General features: G+C 42.9%; 1 protein-coding gene across 1 annotated transcript in view; it reads right to left on the bottom strand.

The window, feature by feature from the left end:
* C1H20orf194 (chromosome 1 C20orf194 homolog) overlaps positions 1–13,999 on the bottom strand; it is a 794,595-nt gene that overhangs the window by 485,705 nt on the left and 294,891 nt on the right. The window contains 2 exon segments of the mRNA XM_029594038.1: positions 6,893–6,938; positions 9,000–9,044. Coding sequence (XP_029449898.1) covers positions 6,893–6,938; positions 9,000–9,044 — 91 coding nt within the window.

The raw sequence follows: 13,999 nt of genomic DNA on the forward strand, positions 1-13,999 counted from the left end.
CCCTGGCATCGATGGAAGTGTCCTGGGCGACAATGGCATCGACCCGGGTAACTATGGCACTGACGACACAAGGATGTGCATCGATGGCATCCATCCGAGCAATGATGGCATCGATGAAACTCAGGGAAAAAATCAGTGCCATGGCACTGATAGAATCGATGCAGGGAACGATGGCATCAATGTACCGCGGGGGGGGGGGGGGGGGGGGTGTTCCGATGGCATCAAATAATGCAGGACGGTCCGGAAGGGGGTACCAACAGTAGCAATGGGGGCATCGACTGCGCGAGAATTCAGAGGAAATCGAAGGACCTGGCGGCAACGGAAACCGTGGAAGTCCCTGTCACACTAGCGCTAATAACCAGGCAGTGTGTCACAGACTGACACTCGCAGGCTATGTGTGGCTAACTATGAAACATAGGGAGAGGGAAGGCTGCAGTCTGTTGGCAGGCCAGTGACGTGACAGGAACCGACCGAAAAACAGGGCATAGTACTCACCGAACGTTGAATAAATGTAGGCGAAGGGAGACCCGTGCAGGGAAAAAGTGTTTGCGAAGAAAAAGTTAAGTGTTTCCGTGAGGAAAAAGTATTAGAATTTCTCACAAAGCTCCTAACCGCTATGCTCACTGCAGAGCAGAAAAAAGACTGAGGGAGACACCTGTGGTCACAGGGATAATTGCAGGCTGAGCATACTCAGTGCACTCAGTGTGCTAGTGTCAGTCAAAGCTTTATAGAAACTTTGACAGAAAAGTTTTCCATACAGGGCTCCATCCTGTGATGTCACCCATATTGTGAGGACTACCATCCTGCTTGTCCTGTGAGAAAACAAAATTATCAGGTAAGTAATTTCTCCATTTCCTAGCGTGTAGCCAGATGGACTCAGGACCAATGGGATGTACAAAAGCTACTCCCCTACAGGGTGGGAGGCTGCCCGTGGCCCACTTAGTGCTGCCCTTGAGTAAGCTGTATCCTCCCTGGCCTGAACATCCAGACAGTGGAACCTGGAGAAGGTGTGTAGGGAGGATCATGTCGCCTCCAGACAGATCTCGGCTGGCGAAAACGGCTTGGTTTCAGTCCAGGAGACTGCCTGGGCCCTTGTAGAATGCGCTTTGACCTGTAGAGGTAATGGTTTACCTGCCTCTATGTATGCTGCATTAATTACTTCGTTGATCCAGCGGGCTATGGTCGCCCGCGATGCCGCTTCTCCTTGTTCCTTCCCGCTGTGAAGAATGAACAGGTGATCAGTTTTGTGCACAGGTCCTGATCTTTTCAGGTACCTGACTAGGAGTCTGCTAACATTTAGATGGTGAAGGAGGTGGAGTCTTCAGAGTCCTTATGTTCATCTGAAGATGGTCTTGAGATGTTTTGGATCACGTGAAACTGGGAAACCACTTTCAGTAAGACGAAGGAGATCATGTGCAGTTGTATGGTTCTAGATTTGAGCCTATTTTTATTTATTTAAAGCTTTTTATATACCGGTATTAGTGTGAAACATCATATCAGTTTACATCATAACTGCAGATTGAAATTACATGGAACAGGGAGGGGGAAACAGGGACTAATAGATGACCGCGTAATTGGCTATAGGAAAGGCAGAGTGAAAAAATGGAACAAATAATGCACGAAAAGTAATAATAATAATAATAAAAAACATGATTATATCGTTACATGCAACTGATTTAGGTAAAATTACAGCAAGGGATAGTAGGATAAAGTGGTAAGGGTTTCGGGTAATGAGACCTGGTAGGAAGAAAGACTATTAGGGACGGTTCCCAACAGGATAGTGCCCGAGTTCGGAGATGCAACGAGCTGAAGCACCAAGGATGCCGCCTTCAATGTTAAGAGGCGTGGTGGCAGACCACGAGTTGGTCTGCAGGAAGTCCCGTCTAGGTAGAGATTGCATAGAGGTACCGGCCACTTTAGGGGTGGTCGGAGTTGTTTAACCCCTTTCTGGGAGTGGGACACTTCTGGATTGGTTGCTAGTCTGATGCCGTCTACTTCGGCAGTAAAGCCGGTCAGTGTGGCAAGTTGGAGCTTGAGGAAGTTGAGTGCCAACCCCTTCTTCATACCATCCCTGCAGGAATTCCAGGATCATGGATTACTGGCTGTTTGCTAGAGACTCCCACGGTTTTTCAACCAGGCTTCGGATACTCTCCAGATCTGTAATGTAAGACAGGGATGTGGAGACCTTGCGCGCTGGAAGCAGAGTGTCCATCACGGCCTTGTGTAACTGTGATTCTTCAGGCTGGGCCTCTCAAGGGTCAGGCCATAAGAGAGAATCGAGACCAACGTGGAGGATCGGGCCCTACCGGATGAGATCCCTGTGTGGGGGTAGGCACAGAGTTCCCCGCAAGTAGTCTTCGCATGTCTGCATACCATGGTCACCTAGGTTAATCAGGGGCGACTAGTAAACTAGTCCCCTGTGGTGCTCTCTTGCGGATGACTCTGCCCAGTGGTGGCCATGGGAAAAAGTGTGCAATAGGTCTTTCTGTGATCAGGTTTGGAAGAGAGAGTCGAATCCCCAGGGTTGACTGAAGAATCTGGGAACTCGGGCATTAAGCCGGTTTGCCAGTAGATCCAAAGCTGGGAGGCCCCAGCTATTTACTATTAGTTGGAGGGCTGTGGTCGACAGCGTCCATTTCGCCGGGTCTAGGCTCTCTCTGCTGGAGTAGTCTGCTGAGACATTTTTTCCCGTGAATTGGGAGGCCGAGATCCCGTGTAGGTTTATCTCCGGCCCTGTCAAGAGAAGGTCTATCTCCATAGACACCTGCAGGCTCGTGGTTCCTCCCTGGTGGTTGATGTAAGCCACTGTTGTCGTGCTGGAATGATATTTAGGACCCATTTGTCAGACGTTATATCGACCCATCTTTGGTAGAAGAGGGCAAATCGATCCCCTATGGCTTCTTCCTGTGTATGGGCCGGTCTCTTCTCATGTAGGGTATGGCTGGAGCCTGTCCCCCGGTCCTGCTCCCCCTCTTGGTGTGTCTGCTCCGGGAGGACTGGTTCCTTCCGGAGTGGCCAGGTACCTGAGACTGCGTTACTGTAGGGTCTAAAGCGCTGCAAACGTCTGCTCTAGGTCCTTCTAGGGGAGGAACACTGGGGTCTTTTACCTCTTATCTTCCGGTAGTCGGGGCATTGGAGATTTGCCCTATTTGTTGGCTAACTTCTACAAAATACTCCCAAACAAGAGAGAGATCCTTTAAGGGGAATCTCGTGATATTTGCTTTAGATGTCGCGTCCGCATGCCAATTTCGTAGCCATAGTTGTCTTCTGGCTGCTACTACCAAGGCAACGCCTCTGGCTGGGGTGCGCACTAGGTCTGAGCTTGCGTCAGTGATGAAGGATGCCGCAGATTCAATCGTATTTCCGGCCGAATTTGCGTCTCTTGAGAGAAGTAATCAGGCACGTGCTACAAGTGCGCAGCAGCAAGCAATCTGCAGTGTCATCGCTATTGCTCGAAGGCCTGCTTAAGGATGGACTCCAATCGTCTGTCCTTCTGGGCTGCTCCTCCCTCAACGGGAATAGTTGCTCGCTTTGAGACTGCACAGGCCATAGCGTCCACTTTCGGGAAATACAGGTGCTCCTTGGCCGCAGGTTCCAGGGTATAGGGCTTCCAAGGGTAGCCCCCCCCCCCCTTTGAAGTTGGCCTCCGGGGCATTCCATTCCAGGTCAATCAGGTCCTGGATGGCTTCCAACATAGGACAGTAGCATGAGGCCTTATGAGAGGGCACCAAGATAAGAATTCCTCTTTGGTTCCACCATAGGATCAGTGCCCTGAATGCCCCACGTCTTCGGAGTCTGAGAAACAAGGGCTGGTAATTCATCCTTGTGGAAGAAGTGAAGCATGGTTCGGTATGGTTCCATTCCTGAAGGAATTTCTCCTTCTTCCAGGGAGTCACTCTCCTCACTGAGGTGTCTGGGCCCCTAATAGGGAAATTCTTGGTTAGGTGAGGCCTGTCTCGAGGCATCATAGTGCTGGGAGGATCTTGTGCGCCCAGCCTGGGTTGAGCCTGGTGCGCAGCGGAGGCTGTTCACAGCTCTTTGAAGAATTCCACCCAAGAGGAGGTCCCTGGGTCTATGTTTATCTCAGAGGAGGGGTGGAGTTATGTCCCAGAGGTGTCCTCCTGTGGGGAGGCTGTGCTGAGATACGTAGATCTGGGGATCAATCCTCAGTAGTTTCGGACCCCTCTGACAGTGGGAGTCTGTTCCCCCTGGGCTCTTCGCACCGCGGGCATAGGCAGGACTTAAATTCAGTCTGCGCGGCTCTTATGTGGCAGGCTGTGCAAAGAGAGGGCCTTCTGGCCTTCTTAGATGCCAGTGCCATTGAATCTATGTCTAGGCGCACAAGTTTCACTGCGTGCGAGAATTTGGGCGCAGCCGTAGTTATGCATTCGGCATTTGTGCGCGGCTGGAGATATGCACTCAGTATTTGCGCGTGACCGTAGTAATGCGGACGTTAATTGTGCACGGCTGTAGATACGCGCATGGCATTTATGTGCGGCTGAAGTTATGCACACGAAGAGTGTTTGTGCGCGGCTGTAGTTATGCGCCTGGAGGCGCTCCGGTGTGTACGCGGCTCGGAAGTGCACTCTGCTCTGAGTTGCGCATACAGCCATGCACGTGGCTCTATGGGGTGCGCACAAGTTATGCGCAAAGGCCGCCGGAAGACCCGTACCGCCAAGGGGGAGGGAAGATGGCATTGACTACCACCGCATGCAAGATGGCGCCCCCTCTTAAGGGTCTCCACATGTGTGGACCCTTGGACCGGATCGGGGTCTAGCCTAACCAAGGCTGCTCGACCCGATTGGAATTCCCTCAAACTTGCTGGAAGCAGAGTCGGTATGGGGATCCGAGTTCTGGAGACCGGAGACCTTAAAGTAAAGTTTCCTTCTTACCTGGTCTCGTCGCTTACCGCTTGTGTATCGGATGGTCTCCAGCTGCAAGGGGAGAGGATTTTACCTTCACCGCTGCGTTCAGATGCACACCCGCTGCCTTTCAGCCACTCTGGGGACTAAGTCCACGCTGGGACCAAGGCACACCTCTCTGAGGGATATCGGAAATCACCTCAGGCATTCTCGACTGGGGGAGGGACCCTTAGGTTTCACCGCAGGAGAGCAGGGCTCGATCTTCTTAAAGGTACATTTCTTTCTTTTTGCTGTAGATTTCTTTTCTTTTTGCTGTAATTGTTAACACTATTCTAGTGTGGAATAGTGTACGCATCTGCTAAGGGAAATGGAGAAATACTGAAGAGCTGAACATGCTCACGGGTATATGTAGGCTGACGTCAGCTTTGAAATCTGACTCAGTCTCCCATCTGCTATCAGGAGTAAACTATTCCCATTGGTCCTGAGTCCATCTGGCTACATGCTAGGAAATTTAACATTAACGGAGGTACATCGGATGGTACATGAGAAATGTCCTTTGTATTTAGCAGATTTAGTGCAAGAATACTACCCTCGCAGTAGTCTACACTCAGGAATTAAACTGCTGCTAACGGTTCCAGTGCAAAAGATACACAACTCAGAATGACTCGAATCGTGCATTCTCTCAAATAGCTCCTGTGTTATGGAATAAGTTGCCTTTAGAAATACGCATAATAATAGATTACAGGGGTTTTAGGAAAAGTTTCAAAACTTTCTTTTTTAAAAATGTTTTTAAATGTTTAATAATTTTTCTTTTTAAGATGCTGTGATACATATTTGTGTATGTACAATAGATGTTGCAAACCGCTTTGAACACAAGAGTGGTAATATTGCAGTATAAAAAATCCTGTAAATAAATAAAAATAAAGCTGTACTAGCTAGGAGAGACAAGTCATTTCAGTGCTGCCAGATGACATCACCCAGTTTGTAATAGCTAATTCAGAAAGCTTATCAATGGAAAATAAACAAGTGGGCAACTTTACCACTCTTCGTGGATGGAAAGCATGCAAGACATAAGTGAGTATTCATAGAAGCATGGAGCTATTTTTGTTCAAATGGAATTCACTTGTACAACATTGGGCAAGAATCTGAATGCCTTAAAGGGGTAGTAGTTACATCAAAGGAAAAGCAGTGGCTGAAACTGATAGAAAAATGGGTGGGGGAAGGGGGCCCTGAGAATTTCACAGTCATGGTCAGGATCTTTATGTTGCCCCTGTTTTGGTGACAAACTGTAGCCCTTGGCAGAATACAAAGGGCTGGCAACCTTGCCTGTATTAAGTGGGCTGCCCACTACAACCTTTAGGAAGGATGATGACCTTGCTTGCTCACAGCGAGTCAAGGAAACTTGTTCTTTTCCCACCTCCCAAACCTTTTATATAGTCAATAGTATGAAATATATGAGAGCTCAGATATTTAAGTTATGTATTGTTAGATTATTAGGTCAATAAAGCTGTAGCCACATTTATTTCATCCATTCTCAGTGTCTAGTGCTTTCTTACATAAGCTTACTCCATGTCTATTTTGAGAGAAGTTGGGGTACCCTCAAACACTCTCCCCCCCCACACACACAAAATACACTCCTGCTGCACTGATTGCAACTGTCCTGGATACAGATGTCACAATGAGCTTGCCACAGATACAAATAGTAATTAACAGTCTCTAGACATATTGTCAGATACAGTACAAAGATATCTAAAAACTTAAGCTCATGTCAAAGTAGCAAGAATCTACAGACTTTTAAAAGCACAGTTAAGTACTTGCAAAACCCATCTTCTAATTCAACAATGATACTTCTATTTATTAATTTGGTTAACAGGTTTTATCACAAATGCTAACAGAAAATAAATAAGTAAGCAACAAATAGTCCTGGAAAAAGATAATTTAGGTCTAATGGTGGGAAAAACACACATATCTTTATGGAAGAATTTATACACAACTAGTTGGGATCTTAAAATGAGAGTGATTGCACTTACCGTTTTAACTAAATATGAACTATCTTCATGGTCCAATGGCACAATTCTAAAACAGAATTTAAAATACAATATTAATAAAATGAATATCCAAACTAAAACTTAGATACAATGGACCACCATAGAAGTTAAAAATCTAAAATACTATAAACAGAAGCAGTCTCACATTTATATATATTTGAAAAATGAAAAGCTTACAACTATTTATTTTTTAATGTATTCATCTCTTTACTAGTTAATACTTTGTCAATAAACAAATTTCAAGTTCCTGTTTTGCATGCATTATTTCAGAAATAGTATAACATTTTGCTATATCTCTTGTCAAACTGCATTTAAAATGTGACAGTTTATCATCTCTTATTTCACTTACATGACCTCTTGTACTAATCAAATATATATCATGCTGCAACTATTAAACAGCTGAAAAATGGCAGTTGTGTAGAACTATTAGAATTGACTGACTCATAGTTAGAATCTGCACCATCAAGAGGAAAACTATGGGTTTGATTTCAGCTTAGGACACTGATGCATAGGTTTCTGAGGCCCAACTCTGGTCCACAAAAGCCACAAACAGATCTGGTTTATAGGATATTCACAATCAATATGCATAATATAGATTTGCAAGCACTCCATCCATTGTGTGCAAGTATATTTCATCCACATTTCATTGTACATATTCTGAAAATCAGGCCTGTTTGTGGCTCTTAACCTCTTTCTGATCCACCCCGAATATATTTGTCAATGAGCCTACTGTATTGTGTTTTCTCATCCTGAAAGGGGTTATTCACTAATGCTCTCCAGTCGTTGAGCTACATCAACCATTAGAAAACAGTAATCATAGCTACTGTGTGATCAATGCAGTCCCCAGAGAAAGCTAAGATGGCAGCAATGTCCCACAAAATGCAGTCACTGCAGTACAGGAAGTTTGCATACCTGTAAACAGGGTTCTCCATGGACAGTAGGATGAATTAGCTATTATGTGTGAGTGAGGTCATCTGACAGCGCAGACATGTTCCCAGCTCTGAGCTAAGCAAAGATTTTAATAAGCATGCACAGACGTTCCCTTGCATATACACTGCATAGGGAGGCCCCTCAGTGTCTTCCAAAGCTTCAGCTGTAATGAGGTAGTCAACTTGACAGAGAGGCGCGCTGGTATTAAGTATGGCTAATTCATCCTGCTGTCTATGGACTACCCTTAAACAAGCTTCCTTTCTCTGTCGACAAACAGGCACAAGAGACGGCTGAGAGAGGATATGATAGAGATCTTTCAGATCATGAGAGGTCTTGAACGAGTAGATGTGAATTGGTTATTTACACTTTCAGATAATAGAAGTACTAGGGGGCATTCATGAAGTTAGCAAGTAGCACATTTAAGACTAATCGTAGAAAAAATGTTTTCAAGCAAACTTACAATTAAGCTCTGGAATTTGTTGCCAGAGGATGTGGTTAGTGCAGTTAGTGTAGCTGGGTTCAAAAAAAGATTTGGATAAGTTCTTGGAGAAGTCCATTAACTGCTATTAATCAAGTTGACTTAGGGAATAGCCACTGCTTTTAATCTCATCAGTAGCATGGGATCTTCTTGGTGTTTGGTTACTTACCAGGTTCTTGTGGCCTGGTTTGGCCTCTGTTGGAAACAGGATGTTGGGCTTGATGGACCCTTGGTCTGACCCAGCATGGCAATTTCTTATGTTCTTAGCTCTAATGTGTGGGGAGTCCCAAATTGGGGGTTGGAAAGCAGAGCAAATGCCTAAGACAACCCGACCACACCATGTAGAGACTGAAGAAATGGGTGAACAGGCTGCACAGACTAGCTGGTCTGAAGTTACTGTTTCCTCAAGACATGCTGTCCAGATAGTAGTGGGACATAGAGGTGTGAAAAGATAATTAAGAAGCCTGTGCCTCTCACCCAGAGGATTCTCACTGCAATAACAGAGGATGGATGGGAACTAGAAAAAAAGTGGGAGGAAAATCCAGAGTAGCTAAAAAATGAAGTTTCATGATGCTGTAGACCAAGTTAAAAAAAAAAAACGTTTGACAGCTAGCACTAAACATCCAAACCTCTCCCTTTGGTCTTTAATCTCTTCAGCAAATGGTAAGGACACTGACTGACCTTCCGTGGTTATTTACAGCTTGAATTTGAAATCCTATGTTAGATCTGTAGGCAAAAGCAAAAAGAATGTTTAAAATGTGCCCAATAAATTAATTTTTCAAGAAAAAAATACTTAGTATTTAAGTAAATTCTTCAACTTGTTTAGGAGTTATATGAAAAATGAAGTACTTTTAATGAAATATCAAGGATTGTTTGAAAAAGGAACCTTCATATTATCTAAAGCTTACATCTTTAAACATTCATTAGCTTAACAAAATGGTATTCAATACCCAATAACTCTGATAATTTTCTCTTCATGAATAAGAGTGCTGTAAGTGTCCACACAAATAAGTACAGCAAACTTGCTTATATCTAATGAGTGATCTCCAAACATAGCAGTGTAATCGGTCCTAAAGTGAGTGATCTAATCTGATGGTAGTGGGTTTCAGGATATCCCTAATGAATGTGCAAGAAATAGATTTTCATAAAACACAAGAGAGTGTGCATGCAGATCTGTCTTATGCATATTCATTAAGGATATCCTGAAAACCCAACTGGTTTATTTATGAACATTTGTAATTCTGCCTTTCCCAAAGAAGGTGTCAAGGCGGATTACAAAAAATGTAAATGAACTGAGGCATTAGAGAACATGAATTACTCACACCTGTTACAGAAAGCTCTAGAAAAGCTCTCTCAGGATTGTGTGGGCATGTGTGGAAATACACACATGCATGCCATCTCAAGGAACCTTTTCAGTTCAATAATTCAACTCATTTGGACAACTCCACAAGTGGAGGGGAGAGTGTTTATGCAATTGATTAATCTGCTGTTCTTGGAGAACACCTATTAAAGGTACACATCTGATTTCTCTGAGGACAAGCAGAATAAATTAGCCACAGAAGTGGGAATCCCTAGCTAAAGAGTGCTTTTCAACTAGAAAGGAAACAATGAAGCCACTAACAGGTGGAGATTTATTTAGTTCTTTTAGTTGGGTAAAAAACTATTTAGAATTTTCTCTCTTTCTTTTTTTTTTTTTTAAGAGGAAAAACAACCCAAAATAAAAATGATTGGTCCCAGGCAGGATGGACAGCTGGGTCATCTGCATTATAAAAAAAAAAAGAGTTATAGATTATGGTTACTGAGAATCTCATCTAATGACCCTCCAAAGAGGTCTTTCCATTCCCCTTGCCACTAGGATTTGCTGCAGATAGAGTTCTTCTCTTATTTATTTATTTTATTTATTTAACATTTTACTATACCGACCTTCATGGTAATAGCCATATCAAATCGGTTTACATAAAACAGGGAGGAACTTAACAGTAAATAAATAATCAATAATCATTTAACAGAAGGAGCAAAGTTACAATCAACAAGGAGGCTAAAACTTGGAAGCATAGGTAGCTGGAAATGGAGTAGAGGAGATAGATAACTGAGCACATAATAACAACAATGGAGAAGCATACAACAAATAGATCAGAACATAATAACAATACAGATTAGAATTTTATGTATTTTAGCTGCTTAGGAATTTCTAATTCCAGAGATCGTGAGTTGTGGCTAAGGGCATTTAGTGTGCTTCAGAAGGTTGCGGGAAGGCTTGGCGAAAAAGCCAAGTCTTAAGTTTTTTTCTGAATGAGCCATATTTTCTTATGAGCCATAGCAGTCAAACCTATTCCACCATAGGAAAGAGGGCAGAGATTTTAATATGTCCTGCTACTCATACTAGTCATTTTTTATTATTTATTTATGCAATTGTTATATACCGTTACACAGAACACAAGGCTCTATCTTTACGGTTTACACAATACAAACTATTAAATAACAGTTGGAAAACAGAATAAATACAATAAAACTAAAATAACATAAGTATAGTTAAGAAGATAAAAGATAGTCATAAGAAATAATTCAGAGTTTAGTAAAAAAAAAAAAAAACTGCAGTACTGCAAATTGCCTTTTAGCCTAGTACTGATATTCTCTAAGCTTTCACAAAAATTCTCAGACATAGTCTTTTCTGCATAGACTTGGGGGGGGGGGGGGGCCTTTACTTGGATGACCGGCTCACAGGGAGCAAATCTCAGGCCTAGATAAGCAAATCTATACTCTTTACTATCCAGGTGGTGGAGCTGCTAATGCTCCTGAAATTACCCAAAATCCAGCCTGGGACTAGCAGATCAATTGGAGGTCATCATTATTCTGTTAGACTAGACTCAGGAAATAGCCTCTCTCCCTAACAGAAGGATCACCAAATTAATGTTTATAGTGAAGTGGGTATTACAGAGTTAGTAGATAGCCTTGGACATGCTGAGAATATCAAGCCATATAGCATCAACACTTCATGTCAGCTTTTCCGAGGAAAAAACTTTGCTACTGACCATTCTGGTACCTCCTTGTAGCGGAGAGTAGATAAGTGGCTGCAATGGAGAGCGCATTTAAAACAATGAAACGTAGTTTTTTTTCACATCCACCACTGCCTTATCTTACCTCCTAGGAGAACCTCTTTGCTAAAATACATATCTGTGAGCCTATCCTGAACATCTTCTCTGAGTTCTGAAAAATGCAACCATTAGGTGCTGGATTTTGATGGCCATGGAAGATCTTGAAGTCATCTCAAAAGCATCATATGTCAAATGAACAAGATGCTAGCCATACTCTTCACCAAATTTTAAATAGGTTAACAAACTCTCCATGTTCTTCAAGAAGAGATCATGAAGATCTGGTACAAAGCTGGTTGGGAATGGAGCATAATACTTTGGAAGACATTCCTCCTATAAAACTACAAAACGTGACTCTCACCAAGGGTGTACTGAGAAATGAGTCTGGACTTTTTTTAAGTTCAACAACCACAGACTGGTGTGGAAATTAAATTTTGTTGAATAGTGGAGCTGTTCTGGCATTCGTGTCTACCTTTCTCACAGGAAATACAGCAATTGGGATCTCCCACATTCTTTTCTGCACATCTTGAATGATTAGGTGGACAGACAAGTAAATGTGCCCCAGGCTAATCTTCTACTTTTAACTGAGAAGGAATGGTCTCAGCTATTTTCTGTATGAATGAGGTGAAGGAAATATCTTAGGCTAAGAATAGTTCCTCTCCAGAGGGAGGAAAAGGGTCTGAGAGAAGGTCAAGAGAATATTTTTCAGAACCAGATTCTCCAGATCTGTAAGCTTGATCCCAAGACTTTTCTGACTACGATTCTGCGATTAAAACTGGATCTACATATGGGAAGGCATCAACTCTGGAATCATTATCTCAGTAGGTTTCCCAGATAAACCTTTAGGCATTGGGACTGAAAGAGGCTGAAAAGCGGGAGGCACTTCTTAGTATGAAGTTAGCCTATTTCTGCTTGATACAGACAGCATCAATGAAGAGTCATGGGGTTGAAAAACTAGAGTCTTGCCAAGCTGCTCAGTGCTAGGGCACAAGCCTAAAGGACTAGTTCACTAAGTACCAGAAGCATGTACCAAGACACTTGGTACCAGCATCTGGAACTGCCTGAGGTTTGAAGAGGGGTTTCAAGGATCCTCATCTGGTTTTTCCCCCAAACATTGCTGAAGCCAACATTCCAGGGTGGCCTCAACATGAGAAATCTAGTCCCACAGAGTTATCAGAAAAGAAATACTTAAGTAACTTAGTGGTAAGAAAAACTGAGAACAGGCAAACCAAGGTTTGAATCCCGCTTCTTCCATTGATGCTCCTTGTCATCATTTTACCCTTCATTGCATCAGGTACCAACAGATTTTAAGCCCTCAGAGGCAAGGATCTATCTATAGTATCAGAACTGCAACTCACCTTGAGTATGGGTTTGGAAAATAGAGTTGCTTATCTCTAACAGGTGTTCTCAGAGGACAACAGGATACTGAGCCCTCATACACTATAGAGCGATGAAGACGTAATTGTTTGATTCTAATAAGACAAGGTAAGAGGTTTTTTTTTATATACCGTCAGTAGTGGACTAGCAAAACATTAAAAATTGATAAGAATCAATAAGAATTTGAACAGGCTAGGAGTTGATTATCTAAGAGTTGCTGACTTGGCAAAAATGCAAACAGCCACCTATAACTGTTCTTTTTATTACATTAGAGCTTGCTCAGGGCCCTAAATATCTTACTTTTATATACTCCGTAGTTTATTCGCCAAGACTTAACGCAGGGCAGCCTTTTCAGTTGCAGCACACGCTATTGTGTCTGCTGCGGCTTATCTATTGCCGCCACAGGGAACATAACATTGATAAAGTACTGGCCTATGGAGGGCTTAAAATGGCCCTCTGAACTCCAATATGAAGATAAATTATTTTAAGTGGCTTGAAACTGTTTGAATGCCCTTTAGCCATATCTTTCAGCATTCAAGCAAGTTATTTGTTCCACTTACCATTGAGAAATGAAAAGAAGTGAAGATTTAAAAGGTGTTTGTTTTTTTTGTTTTTTTTTAAGAGGCTCCTCTCCCTATTTATATTTTACAGTATAAATGCAATATATTGGCTCAACCAAAAATCCCTTTGATGAAAATGGGAGGCAATGGGAGCATATCCAAATTTTGGCTCACTACATCACAAGATACAAAAAAAAAAAAAATGCTACCCCTGTCCAGTTGTTCTGGACAGGGGTAGCAGAAAGCAAAGACGGCGACATTTCTGCATAATCTACTTTGTCTTCCCACTGATAGTTCTGAACTATCTGATCTGGCCCATCAGGGAATACTTCAAGCAATTGTCAAAGCAGAAATAAAACAGGGATTTATTTCTGAATAAATTCTGATTAAATTCTGTGACGGGTTGATATTTATAGAATATCAACCCGTCACAGAAAAATAAACAACCATGGTTCTCAAAGGAACTTCGCACATTAAAACAAAGCCCGAGACAAAAGGAAAAGAAATGGCAGAATTCCCCCAATCCTCATATCCTAGCCATCTACAAAGCAGCTCTCCACCATTACAGAACCATGACACTGCGAACCAAAAGAGACTTTTACGCCCACCGTATACATGATATGATTTTCGATGCAAAGGCTCTCTTCGCTTA

Source organism: Rhinatrema bivittatum, chromosome 1 (assembly GCF_901001135.1).
Source record: "Rhinatrema bivittatum chromosome 1, aRhiBiv1.1, whole genome shotgun sequence".
Classification (NCBI taxonomy): Eukaryota; Metazoa; Chordata; class Amphibia; order Gymnophiona; family Rhinatrematidae; genus Rhinatrema; species Rhinatrema bivittatum.